The 14226-nt window shown below is 40.4% G+C and overlaps 2 protein-coding genes and 2 long non-coding RNA genes across 6 annotated transcripts; 2 read left to right on the forward strand and 2 right to left on the reverse strand.

Moving 5' to 3' along the window:
* The first annotated feature begins 11 nt into the window (after window positions 1-11).
* Window positions 12-11004, forward strand: LOC124210409. Of its 2 annotated transcripts, XR_006881183.1 has the most exons (6): window positions 12-156; window positions 231-349; window positions 8448-8539; window positions 9419-9534; window positions 9620-10000; window positions 10745-11004. It is a non-coding gene; the product is annotated as an uncharacterized LOC124210409 (long non-coding RNA). The 2 variants fall into 2 exon arrangements; XR_006881184.1 differs by lacking the exons at window positions 12-156; window positions 231-349 and adding an exon at window positions 8246-8389.
* On the reverse strand, window positions 312-4329 carry LOC124210404 (putative ankyrin repeat protein RF_0381). The gene is made up of 3 exons (XM_046608455.1): window positions 4127-4329; window positions 612-3659; window positions 312-549 (listed from the first exon to the last, which is right to left on the reverse strand). Exon 2 carries the CDS (start codon window positions 3624-3626, stop codon window positions 654-656), a length of 2973 nt encoding a protein of 990 aa, XP_046464411.1. The 5' UTR covers window positions 3627-3659; window positions 4127-4329; the 3' UTR covers window positions 312-549; window positions 612-653.
* On the reverse strand, window positions 4457-5701 carry LOC124210408 (fibroblast growth factor receptor-like). Its single transcript, XM_046608459.1, has 4 exons — window positions 5590-5701; window positions 5232-5525; window positions 5039-5168; window positions 4457-4973 (listed from the first exon to the last, which is right to left on the reverse strand). Exons 2-4 carry the CDS (start codon window positions 5262-5264, stop codon window positions 4675-4677), a joined length of 462 nt encoding a protein of 153 aa, XP_046464415.1. The 5' UTR covers window positions 5265-5525; window positions 5590-5701; the 3' UTR covers window positions 4457-4674.
* Window positions 11005-11317: 313 nt separating the features above from the next.
* LOC124210410 lies at window positions 11318-12891 on the forward strand. 2 transcript variants are annotated; one of them, XR_006881186.1, is made up of 5 exons: window positions 11318-11467; window positions 11576-11739; window positions 11833-12178; window positions 12247-12375; window positions 12481-12891. It is a non-coding gene; the product is annotated as an uncharacterized LOC124210410 (long non-coding RNA). The 2 variants fall into 2 exon arrangements; XR_006881185.1 differs by having other exon boundaries at window positions 11319-11467; window positions 12250-12375.
* Window positions 12892-14226: the final 1335 nt, after the last annotated feature.

A 14226-nucleotide genomic window follows, 5' to 3' on the forward strand; every position in this document is an offset into this window, starting at 1 on the left:
GAGCTGTCAGTTGTCCTAACTCCTAATGTCCCTGTCCGTACAGGGCTGCGTACAATCCGTAGTCTATAACACGTGTTTGTTTATCCTTAACGCTATCGTCCCATCAATTACTTGTTTAACTTCCTCGTTAAATCTGCACTGAAGAACAAAATCCCGGTAAAATTTCTTGTTTTGAGAGTATCATTGTATCTACCGTGATAATCGTTTACTATTTATTTATTCAGCAAAAGGATGGATTTAATTTGCTCGACCTGGAAAAATGTGACGCCATTGAGAAAAAGACGAGTAAAATCGACGCCCGATTCCTGAAGGACGGTTTAAACTGTTTAATTCGACATCAACATGAAAGGTAGGATGCAGTTTACACAGTAAATCTATTCTTTCTTCTTGTTATTGAAGTACAGTTGAAACTTTATCTTTCAATCATTCTTTGTCCGCTCTTCCTGCTCACCACCAGTTAGCCAGGCATGTTGATCAATGTCAAAGCCCAATTTGTAGGTACACAATGCCTCTGCGCGATCCGTTTGAAATTTGGAAACTTGTACACATCTAAAAACAACATACCAACTCAAAACTTAGATAATATTAAAATCGATCAGAAAAGTGTTCACCTTGGTGCATGCATCAGATTGCTGACCTCGTTATCCTGTCGGTCATTCACCTCTATTTTGCTTTGTGAGTGACAGTTTACCGAATTCTTCTAGCAATTGAATTAAATCTTGCGATTTATAGTATGAGGCCAAGTCGAGGGCAGTTTTCCCATTTTTGTCTTTCGCGTTGATGTCCTCGGTTTTTTGTAGAATCATCTGGAACAAATCAATTGGAATTTCCGGCCATGCAACAGCAAAATGTAATGCTATAAGTTGATAATTGTTCTTGATGTTGACATCGACATTTTGATTGAGTAGTTCTCGGACTGCTGTTTCTGACTTGTTCATCAATGCCCATTGAAGAGCAGTACTCCCGTCTTTGACTTGATTGTTGATATTGTCTGTTTTGTTCAGAATTTCCCTGAACAAATCTAACGGAATTTCTGGCCATACAGCAGCAAAATGTAGTATCGACCCGTTTCCAATATTCCTTATGTTAACGTCCACTATTTCTAGTAGCTTCTTTGCTGTACTTGTAGATTTGAATCGCACCGCCAAGTGTAAAGCAGTATTGCCGTCCTTGTCTTGCGCGTTGATGTTGGTTGATTTATTTAAAATTGACTGAAACAAATCATTTGGGATGTCCAGCCACCTAGAAGCAAGGTGTAGCCCTGTACGATGATTGTCATTCCCGACGTTGACGACGTCAACAGCCTCTTGTTTCAGTAGTTCTTGAACTGCATTTTCCGATTTTTTCGCTAGAGCACAGTGAAGCGGGGTGATCCCGTGTTTCGCCTTGGCGATTTTGTCAGTGGACTTTGTTAAGATTGTCTTAAACAAGTCGATTGGAATATTTGGCCACCGAGCGGCCCAATGAAGCGCTGTTAAATCATCGCTACCCTTGACATTGACGTTTATCACCTCAACAAAAGTGCCGTTCACATTTTTCTTATGCTCTAGCAGTTCCTTGACTTTAAGTTCAGATCTTTTCATCAACGCCATGATGAGTGCAGTGTTTCCATTATAGGTTACGTCGTTGATATCATTGGTCTTATCCATTATTAATCGAAAGAGTTTGGCAGGAATCATTTCCCACCAGTTAGCTGCTAAATGAATCGCCATCTCCTTATCGTTGTTTTTTATATTAACGTCCACATTTTTTAGTTGTAAAAGTTGATAAGCTGAACCTTTCGATTGGTTTTGTAATGCCCAGTGAAGTGGTGTATCTCTTTTGTCGTCCTGTGCATTTGCATCGTCTGATTTGTCAAGAATTTCCTTGAACAAATCAACTGGCATGTCTGGCCACATTGCAGCATAGTGTAACGCTGTCCAACCGGCTTTATTCTTGACATTAACTTGTGAGTATTTCAGCAGTTCCTTCGCTTTAGTTTCCGATTGATTGTATAATGCCACCATAAGAGGTGTGTCCCCTTCGTTGTCTTGCGCCGTAACATTATCACGATACCTGTCCAATATTTTCTGAAACAGTTTGGGCGAAATGTCGTTCCACATAACGGCACGATGAAGTGGTGTACAATCAATCGTATCTGTAGTGTTCCCTGCTTTGTACTTCAACAGCTGTTCTACTACTTGGTGTTTGCTTGTCATGTTCAACTCGCCCTGTAAGGCCAAGTGAATGGCGGCGTGTCCGTCTACTGTCTTGGCGTCGATATCTGCCCCTTTCTTTAATAGTAATTTCATTTTCTTCGGTGAGCATATTATAGTTGCCCAATGAAAGGCGTTGCATCCGTTTTTGTCGGCCTTGTCAACTTTTTCTCGATGGATTTTACCGAGGATATTTTTGAACGTTTCAATTGGGCAAGTCAATTTGGTTATCAGATGAAGCGCCGTCTCTCCCATGTGATTGATTGCGTCAACTATTGGCATTGCAAATTTTTCCATTTCTTCGAGAATTTTCTTGGTTAATTTCCATTTCTCTCCGTATATCGCACAATGCAGGGCCGTGTCACCTGTTCCATTCACGCTGGTGATGTCAATTCCGTCGAAAGATAATTTGGGATCGTTTAGTTCGTCTTGTGAATCTAAATACTGTAGAGCTATAAATAAGACATTGCGGTGGAATGATTCCGATTGGACAGCGCCTTTCTCTGTAATCAGATAATTTTTGACATGTTCCCTTGAAAATGCTTCAGCCCACTCGAGCAGAGTGTAGCCCTGAGAGTCTTTCTTATTTATTGATTCGCTGGTGTAGTTGGCCAGAATGCTCTCAAATACGGACATTTCTTCATTCTCGACAATGGCGTGATAAAAAGGAATCAGTTCATTTTGTAGAAACGAATTGTATCTAATTGTATCCGCACTGACACCGAAGAGAGTTTCTTTTTCATTTGGAACTGACCCACTCGTTCCCGACGTCCATTTTTTCCTTTCGCCGTTGGCTTTCTCGAAAACGTAGGATGCGAATCTCTGGCAATTAGCCCATAAAAGGTGATAATGAATGCCCAGTTGACTGCTAAACAGTAGAGATTCCAATAAATTTTCAAGGGATCCGTGGTTGCCTTCTGCCCTTTCCAGTTCTTCCACTGGCAAAAGTCGCGGTCCAATTTTTCCCTGGTTGACATCGAATGTTGTGTCTATGATGTCCGTTTTATTGGGCGATTGTTGCAGAATTATGTACTTGCCATTCTTCTCGAGCGACCACCACATTTCACTGGACGGCGACGAGGGTATTTTATTCGTTGTGAAAACGACGTAGGCGTGAAACAACCCAGAACGGACTGGAACGACTGGAAATATTTGAAATAGAGGATTGGAGTAGACCCAGACGTTGGTGATAAAGTCTGGTAGAGAATCCTTCAAAATGTCCAGGATAGACTGGCCGGAAACCTGTTTTTTATTGAGCGGGAATTCCAAATCCTTATCGCGAAAGTTGAAGCTGTAGTCCAAGACATTGATTTTCAAGTCTAATTCGGATATTTCAGTGGTCACATCCTTTGCTTTATCCACATGTTGAACGTAGAGCAACTTCCTGAGAAAGAGTTTCCCTGTTGGCAGGTCGCACGATGAAAAGGACATTGTTTCCTGTTGTCGATTGTTTTCCTTTTGAATCTGTTGGATAGTAAACAAGATTCAGCCATTAATTATTGCCGATACTACGCACATCTTTTTAATTTAATCATAGTAACATAAAGCCCACTGTTATTTGCAATCGGACTCGTATTGCCGACTCCATGCGTAGTATCTTCATTCAACCATCTATACTGGCTAGACGGTGGTGACAGCCCTTGGGGGCCGTATTTTATTACCAGCCAGCAGTAACAGTGAGATTTCATCAGCAAAAAGAACCCTTTCAGTTTGTCAACAGACTCTCAAAAAGGAAATATCTAAATTCCAGAAAATGTTGAGCGTTTGTCCGCGTTTGTCCTTGAGTGTATTCAACAAGTGAAAAACCAACGCCGTTCTATATTCTTTTTTACTCTTAACACTAACTCTAAAACTTTTAAATGAATGCGCAATCATCTTGACTATGCGACATGTCAATTGGATAATTTTTTTGTTGTTTGTTTTTCACTAACCTTTTAAACAATAGAAATCAAATCGCCGGATTACAAATAATTTTCGTGGCTTATTTTCAAAGATGAACAGTCTCGGTCGCTACAGTTTTTGTATTCGAATCGAGATTCGAATTCCCCAACTTGAACTGATTTGAGTGAGATGTTTTTAGATCAGCCACTTGTGCAGCTTCCTTTCTTCTGTAAACGTCGAGCAACACTGCGGCTGACTACACGGCTAGTGATAAGCTGCTGCGTGAGTCATGCGGGACTGGCAAGAACGCTGGGGGCAATCTGGTTTTCAAACGATAAACGTAAAAAAGGGTTTTATTCATTTCTTTTAAACGCATCCGGCTGAGCTGTGCCGAACAGACACTTTCACTTTAAACTACAGAAAAATACGATAGAGATTATGAAATCGCCACATTATTTTGAAAATATTTATTAATTTCACGAAGTGATTTATTTTATTTGGGTATCGAATTATCTTGTGTAGATTGTTAGTTCATTGTATTCCAATTGAAGATTCAGCGATTTCACGTATCTCTGCTCACAGCAACGTCTGTTTGTTCTTACAGCGATTTGTTGCTTTGCATTTTCACAATTTCCAAATGATAAGTCGGGGATGGGTCGTCGATCTCTTTGGCCAGAACGTTTTCGCACGGTTCATTCATGTCCAAATAGTCTGAGATCGTCAACAACTCGATGTATTTTTCTATTTTCTCGGCCATCTGAGAGAACGTTGGCCTTTCTTTCGGGTGCTTTTGCCAGCAGTTTCTCATCAGTTCTCCAAAGACATTGGGCGAATATTTCGGCTGTTTCATGCGATATCCATTTCGTAAATCTTCAATAAGGACTCTGCCATTCATGCCTATGTGAGATGAGCAGAATAGGATAGCATCTAGGAAATGTAGTACTTGTATTTCTTTTTCTCACCTGGATAGGGAACTTTGCCGAGGGAAAAGAATTCCCACAATAGAATCCCGTAAGACCAGACATCCGATTGGCTGGAAAAAATGTGATCAGTCAGGGATTCGATTGCCATCCACTTGACTGGCAACAGCTCCTGTCATGTAGAATATTAGCTTAACCATAAATCACCATGAGAAGAACGAATCGATTTAATTACCCCTTCCTTCTTCTCGTAAATATAATCTTTCATTTTTCTCGACAAACCGAAATCGGATACCTTGACGACTCCGTGATTGGCCAAAAGAACATTGCGGGCGGCCAAATCGCCATGTAGAACCTGTATAAGGGATCGGGGAATTTAGATGAAATCTAATCTAGCAAATTGCGCCCGTCACCTTTTTGCTGGCCAAGAATTCCATCCCTCGAGCTATTTGCAACGACCAAGAAATTAAATCACTCGTTTTTATGCTGATGGCTGTGTCCGGTATTGCAGGAACATTGTCATTTGCTTCTTTGAAAATCAATACGTCAATTGGGTTGTTCATTATCTTTAGTATTTCTATTATCAGACTTACGTGAGAATTCCGAGCTATCTTTGGATGAGCTATCCATTGTGCTAGATAATGGATGCTCATCAAAATTGTTAGCAACCGATGGGCTTGCCATATCATTGAGGAATGTAGGAGTAATAAGCGTTAATTGCAGTATGAAATCATTATAGTTTGTTTTTTTACCTTTCGGGCTGCATATCAATTTCTAAAGGAAATTCGGGTCATGGCTTGTCCTATGTATCCATCCTTCAAGGTGAAGATGCAACATTACGTTTACGTTATAATAGGTCTAGGTTGTCTACGGTATGCTGATGTCCGTGCCCTACGGGTTCTGCCAGCGTGAAAAGCCAAATTGAGAAAGTGGTTTCGAGATTGTATAACAGTCTTGATTGGCTTGGTTGATAAAGCTTTCCCTTCTTCGAAATTTTGAATTCAAAAAAGTTCGGGCATCAGGAATCCAACAGCCGTCTAGGTGTAAATGAATAAAGTCTGCTCTTTGAAATGCTTAGGATGGAATTATCAAATTTGGAATTATTTGTTTCACGCAGCAATTGGGAATCTCTAAACGTCAGCAATAAAAATTGAATTATTTGTGCTGACAATTGAATTTCTGTAACTGATAGTCGATTTTGCTCAGTTTCCGGAGACCGGTTTTGTACTCAGAACCACGCTCTAAAAGAAGAAAGCACAAAACTCTTTGGAAATTTTCGACTGGGATACTGTTCTGATTTTAGAGTATCCTATATATGTACTATTGGTTAGAGATTTACTATTATTCAGAGGTGTGATTTAATTATTTATATGTGTTCCGTGGTTTATGCAAAAAACCCGAACACCATTTGCAATTTGTCCATACAGCTTCTTCCTTATCTCGATTAGTCTGCTAAACGGTTGGATAGTACTGGTTTTCACATTCTGTTCGGGTGGAAAAATTAATTTTGTAATTTGGTTTTAATTTTTAAATTGAATTTTTTATTGATTCTGCTCATCCAACATTCCTGCCTTAAAGACGTTATTATTCCATTCCAGTAAGTTTTCAATTAATCATGAGATTTCATTGCACAATACCATTTGATGAATGTCGCATAATGCAGTGGGATTTTCTTGTCTAGCCTTTTTCCATTTTTCTGTAGCCATTACATCGCCTGAGTGTTGACGAAAGAACTGGATCGTTTTCTTCTTTAATTGCTTCGCCGGGTTGAGCAAATGGGCGTGCAAAAGAAGTTCTAAGCAACTCACGGAAGACATTTTAGAAAGCAAATAGTTTTCACATTCCAATTTCAGACGATCCAGCAGGTATTTATCAGCAGCGATGTAGAGGGCGGCGGCCATTGCTTCCATCGTTACTGAAGTCAAGCGTCCCGTGTAGATGAAGCGGAGAAGTTGGTGAAACACTTCCGGCTCGACATCTTCGATTACAATCTGATTGGTCAATTTCTCTTTCGTCGGGTGATTGAACATGGCAGCAAAGACTTGGCTTCTGGTCGCCAAAATGTACTTGTGAGCGGGGAATTCACGGCCGTGAACATTAATAGTCACGTCACTAAACGGCATTTCATCAAACATGTTTTCAAATTCAGTAGCCAACTCTTTGCAGCAGTCAATTTCGAGAACTGGAGGATTAACCGGTGAATCGATTTCCTTCATCACATGACACAGAATCTTACAGTAGAAGGTGAGACTGCCGTCCGATTGAAGACAATCGGATGCTTCAATGTCCTCTTTAGACAATCTGAAATGCATGTTTAAACCTGGTTTTGATTGAAGCACTTGCTGGTGAACCTTTTGCCCTCTCTTGTTAACAATGGAGATTTTCAGTAGAACAGGGTCTCCAATGTTTGCTGATTGTCCCGCGAAATTGTAGACTTTGTAGTAAAAGGCGTAGATTATTAACTCTGTACTCTCGACGAGAAGTGCTAATGTCCATTGACGTCCAGGAATTTCACTCGAAGAAAAGAAAGACGACTCCAACATCTCTTCCCAACCGTTTGTAGTATGCAGAAATGGCACTTGAACGTTCCATTGAAAATTCACTTTGACTAGTTCGTAACCACGGCGGAACCAATTAAAAGCTTCTTCCATTTTCACTTGGAATTTGGCAGCTAGAAATGTGAGATGAGCGTGGCAAATGCTGTTGACTTCACTAAATCTGGTAGAGAAATGAACTTGATGTTGATGCCAAATGCCCAGAAACAAATCGATTTATATTCGAGAGAAACGTCGTTATGAACAGGGGTAGACTAGAGGTAGAGTAAGATTTTTGTTCAGAAATACTTATTGGTTCTCGAAAGTCTCGATGACAACGCTCCCTTTTTCCATACTGAAAAGGACTTTGCCCTTGACGAACAACGTGTGACGTGTCTTAACTTTCAATTTGCCCATCAAGCTTCTTTAACGTACCGTCAGATGGATTATGCCACGACGTCAATGAATCGTCTGCATATCGGAATCGGATTCACATGACATGGCAGCATTTTTACGTCAAAATGCTTAAAGAATATAATATAACGGTTACGATTCACATTTCATTTGCGGTCTTCTGGCATCAGAGTTTTGAAAGTGCCTACCGTATTGGTATAAATCACTTTACAAGCGTTGTAATTTGTAAGTTTTGTTTGCTGTTGTAAATTTTGTAAAATTGATTACCGAGTTCGAGCTTAATGTTAGCTTAATGTTAATGTTTGAAGATTAATTTTAGTGGTCTGCGTATCAGAAGAGGCAGGTGACTGCCAAGTGCCATCATCCAAAAAATGTGATGCAATATTTGTTCATCTTACATGGTTTATGTTAGTCGTGTAAACCTCTCAGTTCTTCATTTTGTATTGTATGTCTATTGTATTATGCGAAGAGAAAAGAATTAATATTTATTTTTTATGTTTCAGTGTGGCTGGTTTTGCTGCTTTAGAGCTGGTGAACTACAATTGTTTTGTTCGCTGCTGAAGAGAGATAGATGCCTTTTACATTCAATCTTCAGGTTACAAATTTTATTTGTTTTTCATCACCCCCTCTTCATTTTGCCAAATTCAGGTTGTTGCAACCTTTAGCTGTTGTGATTGAAACTGGAAACTATTAACATGTTAGCTATTAATGTCATGTTATTAGAAAAGGGCAAGTTGTAAAATCTGAAACAATCTACATTTTACAGTTCAGGTAAAGTTACTTTGGTTGGTTGGTTTTTTTACCAAGCGTTACCATTTTGTCATTTACAAGTCATCAGGTCTGCTGCAATAATAACGTTAAAACGAGTTAGGCCAGAGATTAACCAAAAGTACTGTGGAATTATGCCTTGAAACGCTTTCCCTTTGAGATCGGTAGTCGATTGATTTTCCGTCACTGTCAGAACTTTGTGTTAGTCAAATGGGGTGAAGTTTTGTTTGTCCTCCCCTAGTTGACGTCAAGCGTCTTGAAAGAGATTTGTCTTTTACTGAAAAAGAAATATCAATGTTAAAGTGAAATTAGATAAGTTGTAAATTCATGGTTGAGCGCCACCAGGAACTTCCCCCGTGGCCATGCCCATGCTCCCTTGTGGGTCCGTAGACCGAGGCGGGAAGTTAGTTCCTCATTTGAATTTCTTCTTTTAGCTGTTGCAAAACTCGGCAATCGCAAAGGTGTCAATGCCACTGCAGCTCAGTGATCCAAACATGCGTATGCAAATCATATTTGTGTAACATATTTGTGTGTCGTATCGAATTCGTATGTGTATTTGTGCAACATGTGCACCTAGGCTCTGTCACTGGCCTTCAAGTCCCGTACGCAATGACGTACTATACAATAGCAATGGTACCGAAATACCAATACGGAACCGTGTCATTGCCGTTCAGCCACCAAGAGATTAATTTACTTTCATATTTAGGTTACCATGAGAGCGGTCCACTCTAATGGTGGTTGAAGTGGGGTCGGAGCTTCTAAGAAGGTGCATTCCCGAGTTGCGCCATCGTTCGTGGTGCATGGATCAGTGTCATTTTGAATGTAATTATATCAGTAATCGTGCCACTAGTTTACATTTTTCTTTACAATTTAATATTACTTTGGTCTCACAATTTACTTACAACAGGGGAATCAAAGCAGGATGGAGACTGGCGGTTCGTCTCTGCGTCATATCACGGCTACGGAGTTTTTGGATACATCCGCACTTGGGTGCAAGAACAACCCCCCCTCGTAGGCCTTTTGGCTTTTGTTTCAGGCGTCGGCATCTATTACGCTGTCTAACGTCAAAGGCGGGTCAGAACAGCAAAAAGAAAAAGTGTGATGGTGACATGCCGTGCGGTCCGAATGTTGTAAACATTCGTGTTCGGGATGACCTGACGCGTTCTCTTCTCCGGTTGCCTTTGTAATCCTTGGACAAAAGGAAATTTCAACTGGGACAAAGGCTCCCCTTGATAGACTTAGGGCTACAACACATCGTCCAGTCGTGTTCGAAGAATCCTTAAAAAGGGTAATGCTAGATACGACATGAAGCTTTTGCTTCATGAATAATGCTTCAAAATAATGTGAATTTGTTTGCAGCCAACGATCCTTTATATATCCGAGCCGAGTCCTTTCCGTCTACATTCGGTGTGAAGGGCAAAACCCGAATTTCAACCCATTTTACTGCTTAGCAACGAAAACAAAGCGAGTGTCAAAACATTGTTTTACTTGCGCATACTTTATTATGGCAGAAACGCGTTGGTTATGTAACAGGGTGAAATTTGTTTTCCCTTTTGTTCATGCAGCATCAAACGACACGCGATAGGTTCTGGCGGTAATCAACTATCGTCAACTATTCAAGATGATAGACCTGTCAATGTAAAAGACAGGGTAAGGGTAGCTCCTGTAAATGTTATTCATTTATGTTATTAAAAAGCTGCTAGTAGGATCTCATTGTTGATTTGCGGTTACAAAATCCATAGCCCTAGAGTTCAGGTATTGTCAATCAATCATTTGATTTGCGTTTTAGATACTCCTAAATCAGTTGTGGAAATACGATTCCCCCTGCTTCTCCTGGGTGGTTATTTAGGATCATTTAAGTTCATTTTTTAGTTATGCGTTGTGAACGTAGCGGACGAACTCTGACAGTCTATCGAGCTTAAGCAATTGCGTTCTTAATATCTTATTTTATTGATTTTATTCAACCGTTTAATGAGAAGCTTTGATTTGTATTTTTTTATATTAATAATTTACCTTTTTTTATCTTTTTTAGATTTTCTTCTCCGATCGCAGGTGCAAGGATTATGTGTTTGAAACTTAGAAAAGTTTGCAGTAGAATATTAAAAAAAAAAGCCGACTGTCTTTCAAACGGTTCGAAATGGAATTCATTCACCGAAGAAACGAGTCAAATGACTCAAATGTGGTATTTTTAAAGTGACTAAAATTTAAGCCATCATCATTTATGATTTGATATTTATTTTGATATTGGTTTTTGTAGACCCATTCCCAGCAACGTCAACCTGCAGAAAGAAAAAGGCCAGTTTCTACGACCTTGACGCTCGAAGGTCACGGAGATCATTACGTTAAACGTGTCATGCAGTGGTGTAGAGGTTGGGTGAGAATGACACGTGTTGCTTCATTATCTAAAAGGTACAATAGCCGCAAGTGTAAGCTATTTGGTATTCATTTTGATATTGGTTATTGTAGACCCATCCCCGGCAAAGTCACCTGCAGAAAGAAAGGCCAGTTTGCATTTCAATCGAAGGTCGTGTAGATCATTACGTAAAAGGTGTCAGGCATTAGTGTAGAGGTTGGGTGAGAACGGGGCGTTTTGCTTCATTATCAAGAAGGTAAAATATAGCCATTAGGCTTAAGAGGAGGGGTGAGAAAAAATTGTATAAAAGGCGAGAGAAAAGTTGGCAGGGATCAGTCGAGTGAGCATCTCCGACACGGCAACAACTCCATATTTCGTCGTAATATCAGTTCACAATCACTGGTAAATGTTCATTTTTATTTCGAGTCGTAAATCTATTCTATCTTGTTATTAGTTGTTGATACGACTAGTTACCTTTCGAAAAATAATTTCCGATTGTTTATTGCATAGTTAATTATGGCATTGTGTTGCTGTTGGGTGTTGTATCGTTGATGTCGACCACGAGAGAAAATCTTTCAAAAGGAAAGAGAAAAGGCAACAGAAGTCAATCGAGTGAGCATCTCTTACCCGGCAACAACTGCATTCTTCGTCGTATTACCAGGTCGCAATCACGGGTAAATAATCTGTATTTCTACGTGGAATTTTGTATCACTATTTTTTCTATTTGATAATATGTCCGTTATTGTTGAATATTTAATATTGTCTAGTTAACTATGCCGTCGTGCTGCTATTAGTTGTTGTATCGTTGATGGCTGGATCGAACACTGGAGTACCGATGTCTCCTGGATAAGGCGGATACCAAACCGCAACGCCGCCGCCTTACTACACAACAACATACGCAACGACCAGTTACTACACCGAAATCCCTAAGTATTGCACCAAGGCTTCAGATTATTACATCACAACTTATGCTGTCCTGAGCTAATACACCGAATCCCCGCAGTATTATTTTTCTTCCCCGAGCTACACTACCAAAGGGTCGATTACTACACCGAGGCTCCGAAGTACTACACCATCAAGGCACCGTGGTACTATAACCACCACTTATCATGGGTAAATATTCTGTTACGTGGAGTTTTATTATGCCAACTTACCAAATAAACAAATTATTTATTGTCTAGCAGTATGAAAGGAGAGAAAAGGTGAAATAATTCAGCAGCCGAGTGAGCATCTCCGTTACAGCAACAGTAACTGCGTGATCTATTTGTCGTCAACTTCATTCTTCGTCGCATTACAAGTTTTAAATAAAGGTAAAATTTTTTCTATAGAGTACTGAATCAACTATACTTTTTTTCTATTTGTTAATACACCAGTACCATAATAGGATATTAATGTTAAAATTTATTAATTGCTAGTGAACTATGGCGTCGTGCTGCTGTTGGGTGTCGTATCGTTGATTGCTGGATCGACCAATGGTGTGCTGATTTCTCCTGGGTTTGGCGGGCTTCAACAACAACATACGCAACAACCGGATACTACACTGAGGTCCCCAAGTGCTACACCACAAAGGCTCCAGAGTATTACACCGTAACTTATGCCACCCCAGTTTATGTTGGCCCGAGCTACTACGCTGAATCTCCGAAGTATTTTTCTTCCCCTAACTTCACAACCTTCACTACGCCGCCTCTTTACTAAACAACAACGTCAACACCAACATACTAACGAAGGGAGCGGAGTACTACACTTCGAAGGGAGCGAAGTACTACACTTCGAAGGGAGCGAAGTAGTACACCACGAAGGGAGCGGAGTACTACACCACGAAGGGAGCGGAGTACTACACCACGAAGGGAGCGGAGTACTACACCACGAAGGGAGCGGAGTACTACACCACGAAGGGAGCGGAGTACTACACCACGAAGGGAGTGGAGTACTACACCACGAAGGGAGTGGAGTACTACACCACGAAGGGAGTGGAGTACTACACCACGAAGGCAGAGGAGTACTACACCACGAAGGCAGCGGAGTACTACACCACGAAGTCACCGTCACGATACACCATGGCTTCAGTTTACTTCACTACAACCTACGTTGCTCCAGAGTACTGCGACATGTGTCTTTTGGTGTTGGATTTCTTCAAGGCCAGTATGCCGAGTTGTAAATTGTTTTATGTTTGACTATTACTACATGTTTTTGTGGTTTGACGATGACGTTTCAAGGGCAAAATAAGAAAGAAACTTGTAACTGTTGATTTTTTCAAAACTAATGACCTCTGCATATTGAAATTGAGATTTGAAATTGAGAAAAATATATTGATACAATTCCTAAACAAAACTTGGTATAAATTTAGAAACAATGAACAAAACACTTAAAGATTTATGTTATATTGTCCCACCTCCACCCACAATTCCACCACATTTTACAGTCACATACATACATACACATATACATACACTAAGTTAACCCATTAGCTGCCACGCCATACAACCCGCAGGTTGTACTCTACTTTTTTACGCGCCACGTCAGAAGGATCCATGACCAAGTAGGACTTGCCATTGCTGACAAGTCCGTGCTGAAAAGGGGGAACTATGTGCATTGCCTTATAACAGGCTTGCCTTGCGGCAAATTTTGGGCTTGGCGACTCTCCGACCCCGCGGCATGAAAACCACGAGGCCGAACAGCGCGGCCCGTGCGAAGGAGCTAGGGGAGAACAAAGGCGTGGCAGACAACGGGTTAACTAACACAAACGAACACATATTACCAACAACAAATGATGATCCGCGCTGACACTTTGGAGATACCGGCGACGTTATGGTGTCCATCTTCTCGAAATTTCCTCTGCATTACCTGAATAAAGAGAAAACAATTCTTATTTACTGACATGCCAATAAAACTTACATAATACAGAAAGAAAAAATAATCAGGTTTTTTAGCTCAAAGATTTAAATATGCAATTTGTTAATGTTTAAATCAAGCTTGCAACGTTGAGAACTGTAAACAGAACAAAGCTCACTTGCTAGTCTTTAAAAAAAAATCCGGAAGTATACCGGAAGTAACCACAGCGCCTCAACCATTGAGCTGTCGTCAAATTAAACCACATATTCGTGATCCCCATGAAATTTGGGGTCGATTAGGTGTGATTTAAACGAAATCCAAAATTTGGC

This window comes from Daphnia pulex, chromosome 2, assembly GCF_021134715.1.
Source record: "Daphnia pulex isolate KAP4 chromosome 2, ASM2113471v1".
NCBI classification, from domain to species: Eukaryota; Metazoa; Arthropoda; class Branchiopoda; order Diplostraca; family Daphniidae; genus Daphnia; species Daphnia pulex.

Excerpts from the sequence above, each read along its gene's own strand:
- LOC124210404 (XM_046608455.1), bottom strand. The coding sequence starts at position 3,626 with ATGTCCTTTTCATCGTGCGACCTGCCAACAGGGAAACTCTTTCTCAGG.
- LOC124210408 (XM_046608459.1), bottom strand. The coding sequence starts at position 5,264 with ATGAAAGATTATATTTACGAGAAGAAGGAAGGG. Across the intron at positions 5,169-5,231 it reads TTTACGAGAAGAAGGAAGGG|GAGCTGTTGCCAGTCAAGTG; the intron begins GTAATTAAATCG and ends TCTACATGACAG. Across the intron at positions 4,974-5,038 it reads CGGCAAAGTTCCCTATCCAG|GCATGAATGGCAGAGTCCTT; the intron begins GTGAGAAAAAGA and ends CATCTCACATAG.